The sequence below is a fragment of the Micropterus dolomieu genome, unplaced genomic scaffold, assembly GCF_021292245.1.
Source record: "Micropterus dolomieu isolate WLL.071019.BEF.003 ecotype Adirondacks unplaced genomic scaffold, ASM2129224v1 contig_13494, whole genome shotgun sequence".
Taxonomy (NCBI): Eukaryota; Metazoa; Chordata; class Actinopteri; order Centrarchiformes; family Centrarchidae; genus Micropterus; species Micropterus dolomieu.
Window position 1 is genome coordinate 1 of NW_025742480.1, and position 14038 is coordinate 14038.

Genomic DNA, 14038 nt, shown 5'->3' on the forward strand with positions numbered 1-14038 from the left:
GAAACGAGACGCGATGGCCAGAACCAAGCAGACCGCCCGTAAATCCACCGGAGGAAAAGCTCCCAGGAAGCAGCTGGCCACCAAGGCTGCCCGTAAGAGCGCCCCGGCCACCGGCGGAGTGAAGAAGCCCCACCGCTACAGGCCCGGTACCGTGGCTCTCCGAGAGATCCGCCGCTACCAGAAGTCCACCGAGCTGCTGATCCGCAAGCTGCCCTTCCAGCGCCTGGTGAGGGAGATCGCTCAGGACTTCAAGACCGACCTGCGCTTCCAGAGCTCCGCCGTCATGGCTCTGCAGGAGGCCAGCGAGGCTTACCTGGTCGGCCTCTTCGAGGACACCAACCTGTGCGCCATCCACGCCAAGAGGGTCACCATCATGCCCAAAGACATCCAGCTGGCCCGACGCATCCGCGGAGAGAGGGCTTAAACTCCCCCCACACCTCTTTACACCACAACGGCTCTTTTAAGAGCCACCTCACTAAAGCTCAAGAGCTCCTTCCTCTGATCATGTTCATGAAAACCACTATATATTACAGTTCAAACACTGATACTCACATCACAACAAGAAAATGTGTCTTATTTACAGAAACTTAATATTTCAGCAACATGTGAACTTCCACAGTGGAAGTTCAAATAAACTGAAACCAGATTGCTGAGATCAGCAATTATGACTTTATGACCAAAATAAATCTCCTTCACATCAGACTACTTACAATATTGGGAACTTCTTGTTTTGAACAAATGATTTGCCTCATTTTCAAGATTTCTCTTAGAATCAAAGTGTTAATAATAATAAAGTAATAATTGGCTACAGCCTGTGAGAAGTTAATTAAATATAAAAATTGAACAAACTGTATTAGAGGACTCCCGAAAGAGAGAACACAACTAATAAACTAAATTTTTACTGCATCTGCAACTGAAACCAATAACCACCAGAAAATAATTGTTCTGATTTAGTGAGAATCCAGCTTCCCGTCCGACCTGCAGAAGGGCCCCTGATGAAAGCTTCAGTAGGGGAGACCAGGTACAGGTGTAACACCAATAACACATAAGATAGTTAGGTGATCATTTTAGTTGTTACCTTCTTCCTCCCTGATCTGGCACGGTGATTATCAAGATTTTGAGGTAAGAAAGTACATTTTTCCGACCAAGACTACATTTTTGTAGTACACTCCAAAAAGAGACGTGTTAAAAACAACACGTGCAGAATTTAAACACATGTACTGAGTGTGTTCAGGGACAACACGCGTAGTGTCGAGATGTGTAAACTTTTTGAACACAAATGTGTCATTTCAACACAGTTTTTACAGGATGTGTGAGCCATTTTAACACAAGTTGTGTCGGGTCATTTAACACACCATGGCGTAGCTGACGACCCGAAAACTGCAAACAAACGTGTAACACAAGTAAATGTTGTTGCCAGGAACTAATGGAGAGAAAGATATGTGAAATGTCGACAGGCTACAGAATACATGAGCACAACAAAATGTTTCCTCTCAACTCGACGCGTTCGTATAACAAAAAGTTTACCTGAGCTTTTGATTTGGGATGCAATAAAAAATCCAATAAATAGCAAAAGCATGCGATGACTTAGATGACTACATCCTAACTGTAGCGTTACAGTACATGGGAAGTGTTTCCAGCATCAGTTACAACCGCTAGGCTGCTAATAGTGCAAAGACATTTGAAATACATGTACAATAAAACCTTTAGAATCTGATCTTTAAATTTTCAGTTACATTCACTGGGGAAGTTACATTTGTCTGAAGGCAAATTAGTGGATTCATTACACGTTCAAAGACAACAAGGACCATCTGCCTTCCTGAGAACTAAACAATCCTCGGGTTTAAGTATAGTTCATCTGTAGTGATTGTCATTATGCATCAGACAGCTTGATCATTTCAAATTCTTTACTTTTTTTATAGCACAGGCATAAAAATGCTCATCAAAGTTCTTTACTGTCTTACAGATATAAGAAAAGGATTCAACACGAGTTATTTCTCCTTTGTCGTCTACTTTAAGTGGCAGAACAGTTCTGTAAGTCTGGCCGAGTGACCAAGAGTGTTGGCAACATCATCATAGGTTGATCTCAGATTGTTGCATTTATAACTCTCGGGTCACCTAACTCGAAGCTATACGTTTGCTGAACTTGACGTTTGTAACTCAGTGTTTTAGAAATATTTCTGAAGTTTCCAACCACATGTGCACGTCTTTTTTTTATGGATTCAAATCTCATTCATGCACCGCAGCTGAGAAATGGGTCCAAACACAACCTGCAAGAGGCACCACGTTAGTGATGCAGTTTGTTTTACTGTATTTTCACAAGTTCTCAACTCGAGGATTACACTTGGCTTATTTTTCACATTTCCATAATCGAAACTGGAAATTCTTTGATTCAGCAGTTCTAGGGTCAAAAGCTTTTCTCCAAAGGGGCTACGCCCTCAAGGATATCGTGCATAATGTCAACGTGTGTGTTCTCTGTAACATGAAAGTACGTCAGCTTATTCAAACAAGAGTCCTCTTTAATCCCAGTTGAGCTTGGATCATGAAGTCTGAGTCGCTGCTGGTAATTTCCTCTGGTGCGCTTCTCAACTTCATCTTCATCGTAAACAGACCGAACAACTGTTTTGTCAACCATGCAAAAGTGACAGAACTTGTCTCTGCATATCCACATGGGGAATGGATGGCTAAACTGTCTGCAGTCAAGACACAGGGATGCGCTACAGTAAAATTTTAAACTCCTTCTGCATGAATGCTGCTGATTATTAACATGTTAACATTATTAGCATTAACTAATCAAGTAGGCCATTTTTCTTGCACAAGGATTTAATGAAACAGCTGTTTTGTCCAACTGGAATTCATTTTATACTAGTGGTGCTGTACAGTGTACTATTACATAAAATGACAATAGCCTATATCATTTATATATTAACATACTAACAGAATGCTATTAGATTAAAACTGAACTTTTTATCTAACGTCATTATAATAATCTAACTACTAATACACTGATTTGAACTAGTTTCTCCTCCGTGTTGTAGAAAGAGCCTCTGCAGTGAAGAGATGCCAGTTTGTTCTCTTTCAGAGAGCGACACGTTCCCCTCGTTCTGATTTACTAAAGTTATTGTAACACTGTTCGGTAGTCTGGTTTCCATCAGGTGTGCGTTGTTTTGAATTCTGAATCCGTCTCTGGTTCAAAAACTACACAAGCACCAATCCCAGTAAAGTTTTTTGTGATGACTGATCAGTATTTTAAAAGCTGTTTCCAGCGTCTCAAATTCTCAAAACATCTGTCTCAATATTTAAAAAAAAACTTAAATATTAAGGCGGATGCCGAGTGTGCAGATACAAGGGTCTTCACTTCCTTCCTTCCTTGCTTCTTACTCTGAAGGTAAAGTTTTTGCATTTGTTCACTCCTGAATAAACATTCTCACATGCTGAGATACGTTGACACTTGTTTTACTTGTCCTTGCTTTCTTGCAGTGTCTATGACCAAGAAATATTTGTTTTGCCTTCACAAGATCAAATGTTTCTGAAAAGTATTTGTTCATTTTGAAAGGTGCGTCTACAGCTTTAAACACGTTTAGCATTTTCAAACTCGCTCATCAATGACCGGACAGACTTTCTACAGTTCTCTCAAGCACTTCTCGTTACAGCCATTAGAGTTGTATTTGATGAAGAACACAAATTGGTTTTTCATGCGTATGTGCAGTGTTGTGACCGTCCAAAACTTAATTCAGACCAGGTTTATAATCGTTAACAAAAACTAGGTGTGAAAAAACATTAACTGAAATAAAATGAAAGCGTTTAAAAAAGAACGATAGCTGAAACTATAGTGGCAGTTTGCAAATCTAACTAAAATAAACTAATATTAGTGTAAATGCATTTAATTTTTTAGTTGTTCAGTCTGAAAGAAAGCAAACATATGATTAGGAACTAAACTCACATGTCCATCTCAAGGAAATAAGCAAATATAAAGATTTAAGTTTCTCATAAAGTAAAGAGTAAATCAAACTCCTCTTACCAGAACTGCCGCCCCATGTGGAGGTGAAAGGGAGTGCAGTCCTTAAATGAAGCGTGACCAGGTGAACTCACTCAGGTGAGGAGGAATGAAAGGTGACAGCAGGAGCCAATCAGTGATGAGAAAGAAAGCAAAGGAAGTGAGGTAGGTGAAAGAAAGTGAATAAAAATAGAGTTAAATTGGGGTTATTTACTACACTAAGCATTTTCAAAAATAAAACTGAAACTAGCAAACCTGCAAAAACTGAAATTGAAAACAAAAAGTCAAAACAAAATGCTAAACTATACTAACCTTCGTTTTATGTTGGGTAAACTCAACAAAGATTTAACAAAGATCTGTTAGTGAGGGTCACGTTCAGGATCACGGAGTTACTACTGATCATGTTTTACAAAGAAATAACATTTTGTTTCCGCCCGGTTTCGAACCGGGGACCTTTCGCGTGTGAGGCGAACGTGATAACCACTACACTACGGAAACTGCTGACCTCCTATAAGCCCCTCCTTCGCATCATTCTCTACGCTCTAGCTCTCATCACTGCGGGTGTCATATATTTTTGGCCACAAGCGATTTTTTGGTGGCGCTGTCTCCCCCTTTTGGTCAAAAGTAAGGAGATCAGAACAGAGAGCATCTGTTCCAGCAGCAGACACATAAACACAAGAAGTGAGATCTGAAGGTTTATTACATTTAGTTGTCATGCATCATGTTATTACAACATAATCATCATTTAAACAAATGTAGGGTAGAGTGGCTCAATGTCTGTTTTTTGACACATTAAAGAACATTTTATTGATTTTTTTTGTATCTTTAAGAGTGCCGTGCTCACGGCAACATTATAAAGTAAAATAAATACCTACAGTTGACAAATTAATGTGTATTTGATCAAATGTATTTTTCAGGAAAAACGTAGGCCTTTATTCCACATGGGATAAGATCTTTCTCTCTAAACAATTGCATAACTCATCTTAAGGCTCCCCTTAATGTATGTGTATATATATATATATATATATATGTATGTAACAGCTTCACATTAATAAGAACATTAAACTAGCAAAACAGGAGTAGGCTTTCAGTTTGGACTAGTCACAGGATTATTATTGTCTGAGTAAGCACATTAGCAGCAATGTACAATCCAGAGTCAAATTCCTCGTATGTGTTCAAATTCCCGGCAATAAAGCTGATGGGCCTACAATGTAGCACTGATCGCTGTCGTTCACGGGGCCTTTCTCATTTTCCAAACTTCGATATCAGCACGCCATCTTGAAGGACATCTCAATTCTTAAAATGCACATCGAGGAGGCTTGCTGGAGAAGCTATAAGCGAGGATACATCGCTGTATCCTTTACGGAAGTCTTTTCAGCCGCTGTGATATTTACAAGAGGCGTGACCCGCAGCTGGACCGGAGCAGGACGCTGCAGGGTTCCTGTTGTTGCCTATTAATTATATTGTGTAGCGCCTCATAAAGCGCTGTTCTAACCGCATTTCTTAATGTCGTTTCACTTTGACATCAAGTTGTTATTGTTGAATGTGATGCAGGATTGTAAAAATGAACAGTAAATAGCGGCTGGATGAAGCTTCTCCCCAGTGACACTGTGCGCATTTACGCACGAGCCACAGCAACACAAATTAATAATAATAAATCTCCCGACACGCCGACAGGGTCGGTTCGGTCAGGATCTGGTGTTAATTCATGTTCTGTGTTCTTCTTCACATCCAAAAGGTCTCAGGAGTAAAGCAGCCATCCTCCTGATCAGTCCTGAGCTTCATCAGAGTCTAAACGTGGATTATAGAAGCTGAAAGTTTCATTCTGTTTCCTCTCTCTGTCCTGTCAAGTTTATTACTGCAAGGTTTTTCTGTTTTGTCCCACGATATTTGCTGTGACATTACTGCACAGATGGAAACGTTTAAATGACTGACAGCAGCCTTTCTAATCATCTAAGTGAATCGTTAAACATTCATACATCAATATAACACACAAGAAAGAAACCGCCTGGAGCTACAGCGACCGGTGGAGGTCTCTAAATCTGATAAAATAATTAGTTGGTGGGGGTGGAGGATTTATGCCCATAGGCTTAATGTCCGAGCCGATCCGCGCATCACACCAATTCAGCTGCTATAATCGTGACAAAACAGCTGCTGAAGTCAAATTATTAGGCTGTAATATCATCCAGAGCTAAATGATCTCCTGTTTACAGACAAGAAGCGCTCCGCAAAAAAGTGGTAGGCCTAATCTGCTGTGTAGCCTGGTGAATGATCAGGCTGCTGTAATCTGACTGTTTTCAACAGATGCTATAATGTTTATTGGAACCTCCAGATGTGTATAGGTGTGTTATAATGTTAACAGACATGTTTCTGGATTGTGAAGTAATGATCTGTAGCCTTTAGTGGCGACAGCTGCTCTGCTGCTCTGACAGAGATCACAGCTCTAACAGCGTACAGATGATGCAGCTGTGCAACATGTCAGATTTAATGGACGTCGCTTTAAAATAATGGCTTCATTAAATGAGTGTTTCCTGGACTCCTCGAGCTGGCATCTCGGGTGGGAGGGACTAAAATGCTCCTCAAAGAGTCGAGGAGGTGGAAATTTGGGAAATGAGAAAGGCCCCCTCAAACTGCATCTACAAAACACGACAAAAGTCTTGTTGAACTTTTGATAGAGCAGTTTGAAATATTGCAGTGAGTTGAAGAGCTGCAGGCGACAGGCTGCACACCTCCACCTTCTCGGCCAGGTATCTAACTCCTTTCACTGTTCGCAGACTCATGTCTTGTGCAGCATGAAGTCAGATCATGGCTGCTCACATAATTATGGAAAAAGATCAATTACTACCTGACAATACTTTGTTTAGCTGCCCCGGACTTCTGTGAAATACAGGCTTAACCTGCATTTGCTGTTACAACCGGTAACTACAGGTGTCACGTCAACAATAACGTCTCAGATGTATAATTGCGTCAAAACCACAGACTAGCCTATCGGGCCTTAAAGGTATATAAAGTATTAAGGTATTAAACAAAGTTGATCAACATAATCAGAAATGCAGTCAGCAGTTACAGATTTTTCTGTTCAAGTTGGCCAGTTACCATTATGGATTTACCATATTTCCAAGAGTCTGTTCACGGAACAAAAGTAATTTGTGAAAAGAAAAATTTTAAACACTGATATGGTAATTTATCCTAAAATAATTTAAAGTCTAATTTGTGAAAATAAAACGCTGATATGGTAATTAACCCTAAGATAATTTAAAGTCCGTCCCTCACGGTGTCTGCTTAGAGAGATTCTGGCCCTTGAACAAAAGTAGGCTAGTTAAAGATCCCTGTTCCGATCAGAAACAATGTCCTATGGAAACAGTGAATTCTCAGGAGACACAATAAGAAAAGTACTGACGATAATCTAAAGACAAGACAAAGTTAATGCAGCAGAATATTTTAAGTGTGGGCTTGTAGATAAGTGGCCATATACATGATGAGTCTTCATATTGTGTTTTAAATTGTCTAATCATATCGACTAATCCAAATCATCTTCTCCTGTAAATGTGACCAGGTTCGTGGCAGATCTTCATTTTGTGTCTGAATGTTGTCAGAATCAGATCTTCAGGCTCGACTTCCATCCAGTTGTTAAATAATAAATGTTTCTCCCCGTCGGGGAATCGAACCCCGGTCTTCCGCGTGACAGGCGGAGATACTGTCCACTATACTAACGAGGAAGGTGCAATAATGCGTCCTCGAGGAAAACCAGATTCATGGAGCTTGTATGACTGAAACTCATTCTACGGGGTTTCTTGCACCAGCTGTGTATTTTTACACCACCATGTGGCGCTGTTTCCTCTCCTGTCTGTTTATGGACCTGCCTGAAGGAGAATTACCAACTTAATCTGATCAAGTCCTGTGTGCGTAGATTTTGCACATCATAGGTCACTCTCTCCCACTACGATCCTGCTGTGAACCATATTATCTTTCTATATTAGGCCTGTAGGATATCATCCCTATAGCACTAATGTAGATATTTATACCCATTATAATAACTACTGGGAATCTGTCACAGAACATAGGCCTACAGTCTTGACTTGACTCTGTTTGTCCTTATAATGTTGTCATGATGTACAGAATATAATGCCAGCTGAGACAGATTAGTTATTGTGGATTATATAAATAAATCTGAATTTTAAACCTGTGTATTTGATCATTAATATGATTTGCTAAATCTGATTTTCTGAGACTAATGTGGTTACGTTTAAATGACACATGGTGGATGTTATAAAATATTGGATTACTGAAAAGTGTTTCCGCCCGGTCTCGAACCGGGGACCTTTCGCGTGTTAGGCGAACGTGATAACCACTACACTACGGAAACTCTGTGGAAATGATGCGTTCAAGAACTTCCTGGAAAGTGGATCAATATCAAGATGTAACCTGCTTCAGTACATCCTCAGGCAGCAGACGGCTGACTCCGGTCCACCACCTGCTACACCAGCTAGAGTCACCGCTACATTGGCTGTTAATATAAACATTTTAATGTAAGTTACTTAATACACAAATTAACATTGTTTTGTTTCATCTCCTAGTGGTGGAGGAAGATGAAGAGCTCAAAAGAGAGATGTTAAATCTGTCACCATCTAAATTTGATATACTGAAATTTAATATAGCCTACTGAAACGTGAAAAAAAATATCATTATACTGTTACGGGACAGGATAAAAGTCTAATGTCCCCTGTGTCTCAGCCGTGGCCCTCAACAGGTCTTTCTCCATCAGTGTGGAGGGAGGATTCTGTTTTCAGCAGAATTCCCCTTCCATTACTATTCTGTCATATAGTTTGTTATTTTGGTGTTCTGGCCTCTTCTAATGTTTGTGTTCTTTATTTCCTTTGGTCGAAATGCAGCTTATGGCATTTTCACATAAGTCATCCTCTTATAACCTCAGGGTATTTCACATTCTGACGAATCAAAATCTTTTTTTCACTCTCCCTACTCATGTTAGGCATTGTCAGGTAATGATAACATCTGCTGTGTGAAACCTTTTTTAAAGCACACTGAAAGCCAGTGTCCCAAAGTTCTGGGATATAAAGAAAATCTGGGAACAGCAGCTCCATCTCTTCCTGAAGGTAAATGATTTATTTTCCTAAATGCTGTGAGAAAGAATATATTAAACAGGTGCTGCTTTTTAAATGTGTATATCTAACCTGCCTTTCCTGTTTGCATGTAACCATCATAGATTTATCACCACAGAATGATTCCCCTGTGGAAGCAAAGAAGACAATGTTCTCAGTGAAGGTATGAATTTCTATGACACTGATATAGAGCTCTCTTTTCTTGTCTTTTGTTGTGTGTGGCCTGTAGTGTTTTATTGTGTTTGTGTTTTACAGCTCTGCCAGGTCCAGCGCCTCCTGTCAGGCAGTTCACAACCTCAGCCCCTTTAGATACCCCGCACCAGCCAGCAGCCTCTGTCGCAGGCTGCGATGAGGATTTTGCACCCACCTCAGCCTGAGCTCATAGACTTAATCTCTGAGCTGCCTTCACCAAAGTACTTTCAGCTTCATCCATTCTTCATCTGGAAGCTGGAGCACACTGTCATGGAGAGGCTGAGAAACAACTATAACTTGCCCTGTCTGCATGGTTGTCACTAAATAGATTTCAACACACATTTAACAATAAAGGATTTTCAAGATAATGCACTATGATATAGGCCTACACATTAATAAATGAAAGATAAAAAAGTTTATCTTCATATGAGCACCATCAAAAGCGCCTACTACTCCTGTATTGCCGGCTATTTGCATGAACTGTGTTTGCTTCTGTCGGATTACGGGGGGTGTAGTGGAGCTGTAAGTGCTAAAATTGTTTCCATGACTATTCGGCTTATTGATGTTTGTGACGGCCAAAATAATCAGCATTGCTGCGTTTGTCCTGTGGCAAATAAACGAAGCGTCATCATCACCTTCAATTTAACTGAAAACGCATTACTGCATAAAGTCAGTGGTGAGATGACGTCCCTCACCAACTCGCTGACGTTTATGCCTCCGCTGTCGTCAGAATTCTTTCTCTCCTCTCTGCATGTCTCTGTCCCCACAGCGCCATCACAAGCACTATTGGCAGCTCCTAACCACTTGAGAGACCTCTCGGGCTGTCTTAAATAACTGGGAGAGTAAGAGTGATTCTCAGCTTTGAGAAATTTGATAACTTGCTTTTATTCTTAAGTTTAAAAGTAGGAGTAAATTTCATGAATTCTCAGCACTTAAGACTAAAATGGCACTTTGTGCCTCAAGGACCAAGTTTAATAGAGACTGCAGAAACTCCCCTGCTAATCCCACCAAGCAGCACCTACGAGAGCACTGCAGGACAAAGGTGCCACAGCCCAGAGAGCTGCTGCAGAGAGTTGAAGACATCACTTCCACCTGGCAAAGGACACCAGTGATGTGCTCCTCTTCAAGGCCTCCATGTTGAAGGTGTGGAGGATTCAGCGCATCCACATCCTGAGAGGCTGCCTGAGCGACCCTGAGGGGAGGGATCCTCTACAGGTATGGCGGCACCTTGCAGCTCAACTACAATATGGGCGAGGGAGCTTGCTGTACTTATTTGGATCCCTGTGAGGGGCCCCTCTCAGCAGGAGGGCTTTCACTTTCACCAAGCCCAGTGACAGGCAACCGGGTGTCCAGTGAACTTTTCCAGGTTTAAAATCCACCGTCAGATTTATTTATATAATCCACAATAACTAATCTGTCTCAGATGGCATTATATTCTGTACATCATGACAACATTATAAGGACAAATAGAGTCAAGTCAAGACTGTAGGCCTATGTTCTGTGACAGATTCCCAGTAGTTATTATAATGGGTATAAATATCTACATTAGTGGTATAGGGATGATATCCTACAGGCCTAATATAGAAAGATAATATGGTTCACAGCAGGATCGTAGTGGGAGAGAGTGACCTATGATGTGCAAAATCTATGCACACAGGACTTGATCAGATTAAGTTGGTAATTCTCCTTCAGGCAGGTCCATAAACAGACAGGAGAGGAAACAGCGCCACATGGTGGTGTAAAAATACACAGCTGGTGCAAGAAACCCCGTAGAATGAGTTTCAGTCATACAAGCTCCATGAATCTGCTTTTCCTCGAGGACGCACTGTTGCACCTTCCTCGTTAGTATAGTGGACAGTATCTCCGCCTGTCACGCGGAAAACCGGGGTTCGATTCCCCGACGGGGAGAAACATTTATTATTTAACAACTGGATGGAAGTCGAGCCTGAAGATCTGATTCTGACAACATTCAGACACAAAATGAAGATCTGCCACGAACCTGGTCACATTTACAGGAGAAGATGATTTGGATTAGTCGATATGATTAGACAATATGAAGACTCATCATGTATATGGCCACTTATCTACAAGCCCACACTTAAAATATTCTGCTGCATTAACTTTGTTTTGCCTTTAGATTATCGTCAGTACTTTTCTTATTGTGTCTCCTGAGAATTCACTGTTTCCATAGGACATTGTTTCTGATCGGAACAGGGATCTTTAACTAGCCTACTTTTGTTCAAGGGCCAGAATCTCTCTAAGCAGACACCGTGAGGGACGGACTTTCAATTATCTTAGGATAAATTACCATTTTACAAATTACTTTTGTTCCATGAACAGACTCTTAAAAATATGGTAAATCCATAATGGTAACTGGCCAATGTTGGGTCAGATGTGCGACCAGGCTGGGCCAGTTAAGCCTGGTCTCCACCTTCACCAGCTTTATAAACGTCAATAAGTTTGCAGTCAAAAACTTCTCTGGACACGGTCAAGAGTCGGTGCAAAAAAGAGTTTATTCCAACACAGGACACATAAACCCGGAGGATGAAGTCAATCCTATGGTCTGTAGACAGCCTTATATATCCCTTCTGGGCTTTTTTCACCCCTACTTCCTCTATGATGAACTTCTTATCTTCTGTTTTTATGCTGTTCACACATGTTGCCCCACTTTAGAAGTTTTCCAGCTTTCATTCATCATTCTGTGTTGTTGACTTTCTATATTTTTATATTACAGGATAAGAAACTCATCATGTACATTTTAACTCAAATGTCACCTTTTTCAGCATTTATGTGTATATAATTTAACAAAGTTATATTTATTAAAAAATTACTACAGGAATAACATGTTGTGCTGTGCCATTCAAGTATGCATAGTCTCAGTGTCTACTGTCAATGCTCCCACTCAGGGATCTTAACTTTGTTACTGCATTCATGATTACAGCACAGCATAAGACACCTCTCAGTAATGTTCAAAGATTAAGAAGTATGAAAGGATAATTAATAAACTACCTAATAATGATTAATGCTAATTAAGGATAAAATGTTTAAAAATGTTGACCTGCCCTTTGGTGATCATGCTACTTTCACCAAAAACATCACTTTGTGGAATAAGCCGGTGTCTTCTGTGCTGTGTGCTAAAGACAGGACATTCCTACAGTGATTTAGGCCAGCCTTATTAAAATACATGGAAAGGAGGATCAGAGGAAGGAGCTCTTGAGCTTTAGTGAGGTGGCTCTTAAAAGAGCCGTTGTGGTGTAAAGAGGTGTGGGGGGAGTTTAAGCCCTCTCTCCGCGGATGCGTCGGGCCAGCTGGATGTCTTTGGGCATGATGGTGACCCTCTTGGCGTGGATGGCGCACAGGTTGGTGTCCTCGAAGAGGCCGACCAGGTAAGCCTCGCTGGCCTCCTGCAGAGCCATGACGGCGGAGCTCTGGAAGCGCAGGTCGGTCTTGAAGTCCTGAGCGATCTCCCTCACCAGGCGCTGGAAGGGCAGCTTGCGGATCAGCAGCTCGGTGGACTTCTGGTAGCGGCGGATCTCTCGGAGAGCCACGGTACCGGGCCTGTAGCGGTGGGGCTTCTTCACTCCGCCGGTGGCCGGGGCGCTCTTACGGGCAGCCTTGGTGGCCAGCTGCTTCCTGGGAGCTTTTCCTCCGGTGGATTTACGCGCGGTCTGCTTGGTTCTGGCCATTTTAGTCTCTCTAACTTGTCCGTGTTCACAGATAAACAAGAATCCCGACAGGCTGCGAGCAGCGGCTTTATAAAGGAAGAGCGGGCGCGACGACGGCGCTGATTGGTCCAGGCCGAGAGGAGCTGCTATTGGCCAAAAGAAAATTTCAAACTGACCAATCATCCACAGCAGCTGGCCAAGACAGAAAGAATGATTTTAGATTGAAAACATGTTAGAAATATTACATCTTCAAAAGTTTTGGAGACTAAAGTTACATTAACAAAGTTTTTCCACATTTCAAGATGAGATAAGATACAGAAGTAAATAAGTAAAAAAAAAAAAATTGATCTGAAGTTGATAAAACATAATAATTATGGAAATAAAAATAGAATATGAAGTTAATGCTAATACATACATATAAAATATTATTTCCCAACAGAGTCTAAATATTAGACCCAACAGAGAGAAAAACTCACGCCATAAAAACAAATAAATATAAATACAACAAAACACAAGACTACAAACAAACAAAAGATCAATCCCAGAACAAATATAACACTTCCAAAATGATCAAAAAGTATATGTTAAGAGCAAATTTTCCTTCAGATTTATTTTGAAAACAGAGACAGAATGCACCAATTTAAGGTTTTCCTCGAGCTTGTTCCAAATCTGCGGACCTCTACAGACTACACTCAGGCTCGTACATTTCAAATGTCTGATTTTACCAGTAATTAACTCTTTTTCCCTTGTGTGATATGTATGCTGGGGTTGACTGATTGGGACAAGTTCACACAATCGGTCATTTAGCATATGAACAACCTGAAATATCATACAAGAATTATGAAATAATTGTATTCGGTAAGTCTTAATAGACCCAGGCGATGAAACAATAGACGCGAGGGGGTATTTGGCTCAGACCACGTCATTACCCGTATAATTTTTTTCTGTAAAGACTGTATTTTATTCCAGGTAGCTAGTAAAAGTGTTACACCATATGACATTGCAATAATTTAAATGGGACTCAAACAATGTTTTATATAAGATAACAAGTGCTGACTGCGGGA

General features: G+C 40.9%; 2 protein-coding genes, 1 long non-coding RNA gene and 4 other non-coding genes across 7 annotated transcripts; 3 read left to right on the forward strand and 4 right to left on the reverse strand.

Annotated features, from left to right (window-relative positions):
• Window positions 1-10: 10 nt before the first annotated feature.
• LOC123966473 (histone H3) lies at window positions 11-529 on the forward strand. The gene has a single exon (XM_046042629.1). The coding sequence runs from the start codon at window positions 14-16 to the stop codon at window positions 422-424; it is 411 nt and encodes a 136-aa protein (XP_045898585.1). The 5' UTR covers window positions 11-13; the 3' UTR covers window positions 425-529.
• Window positions 530-4422: 3893 nt separating this feature from the next.
• Window positions 4423-4495, reverse strand: trnav-cac. The gene has a single exon. It is a non-coding gene; the product is annotated as a tRNA-Val (tRNA).
• Window positions 4496-7644: 3149 nt separating this feature from the next.
• On the reverse strand, window positions 7645-7716 carry trnad-guc. The gene has a single exon. It is a non-coding gene; the product is annotated as a tRNA-Asp (tRNA).
• Window positions 7717-8290: 574 nt separating this feature from the next.
• trnav-aac lies at window positions 8291-8363 on the reverse strand. The gene has a single exon. It is a non-coding gene; the product is annotated as a tRNA-Val (tRNA).
• Window positions 8364-8902: 539 nt separating this feature from the next.
• On the forward strand, window positions 8903-9534 carry LOC123966471. Its single transcript, XR_006823992.1, has 3 exons — window positions 8903-9111; window positions 9222-9280; window positions 9373-9534. It is a non-coding gene; the product is annotated as an uncharacterized LOC123966471 (long non-coding RNA).
• Window positions 9535-11145: 1611 nt separating this feature from the next.
• trnad-guc lies at window positions 11146-11217 on the forward strand. Its single transcript has one exon. It is a non-coding gene; the product is annotated as a tRNA-Asp (tRNA).
• A 586-nt stretch (window positions 11218-11803) lies between these two features.
• On the reverse strand, window positions 11804-13029 carry LOC123966472 (histone H3). The gene has a single exon (XM_046042628.1). The coding sequence runs from the start codon at window positions 12993-12995 to the stop codon at window positions 12585-12587; it is 411 nt and encodes a 136-aa protein (XP_045898584.1). The 5' UTR covers window positions 12996-13029; the 3' UTR covers window positions 11804-12584.
• Window positions 13030-14038: the final 1009 nt, after the last annotated feature.

Bases quoted from the DNA above. Each gene is read 5' to 3' on its own strand.
- LOC123966473 (XM_046042629.1), top strand. From the start codon at position 14: ATGGCCAGAACCAAGCAGACCGCCCGTAAATCCACCGGAGGAAAAGCT.
- LOC123966472 (XM_046042628.1), bottom strand. From the start codon at position 12,995: ATGGCCAGAACCAAGCAGACCGCGCGTAAATCCACCGGAGGAAAAGCT.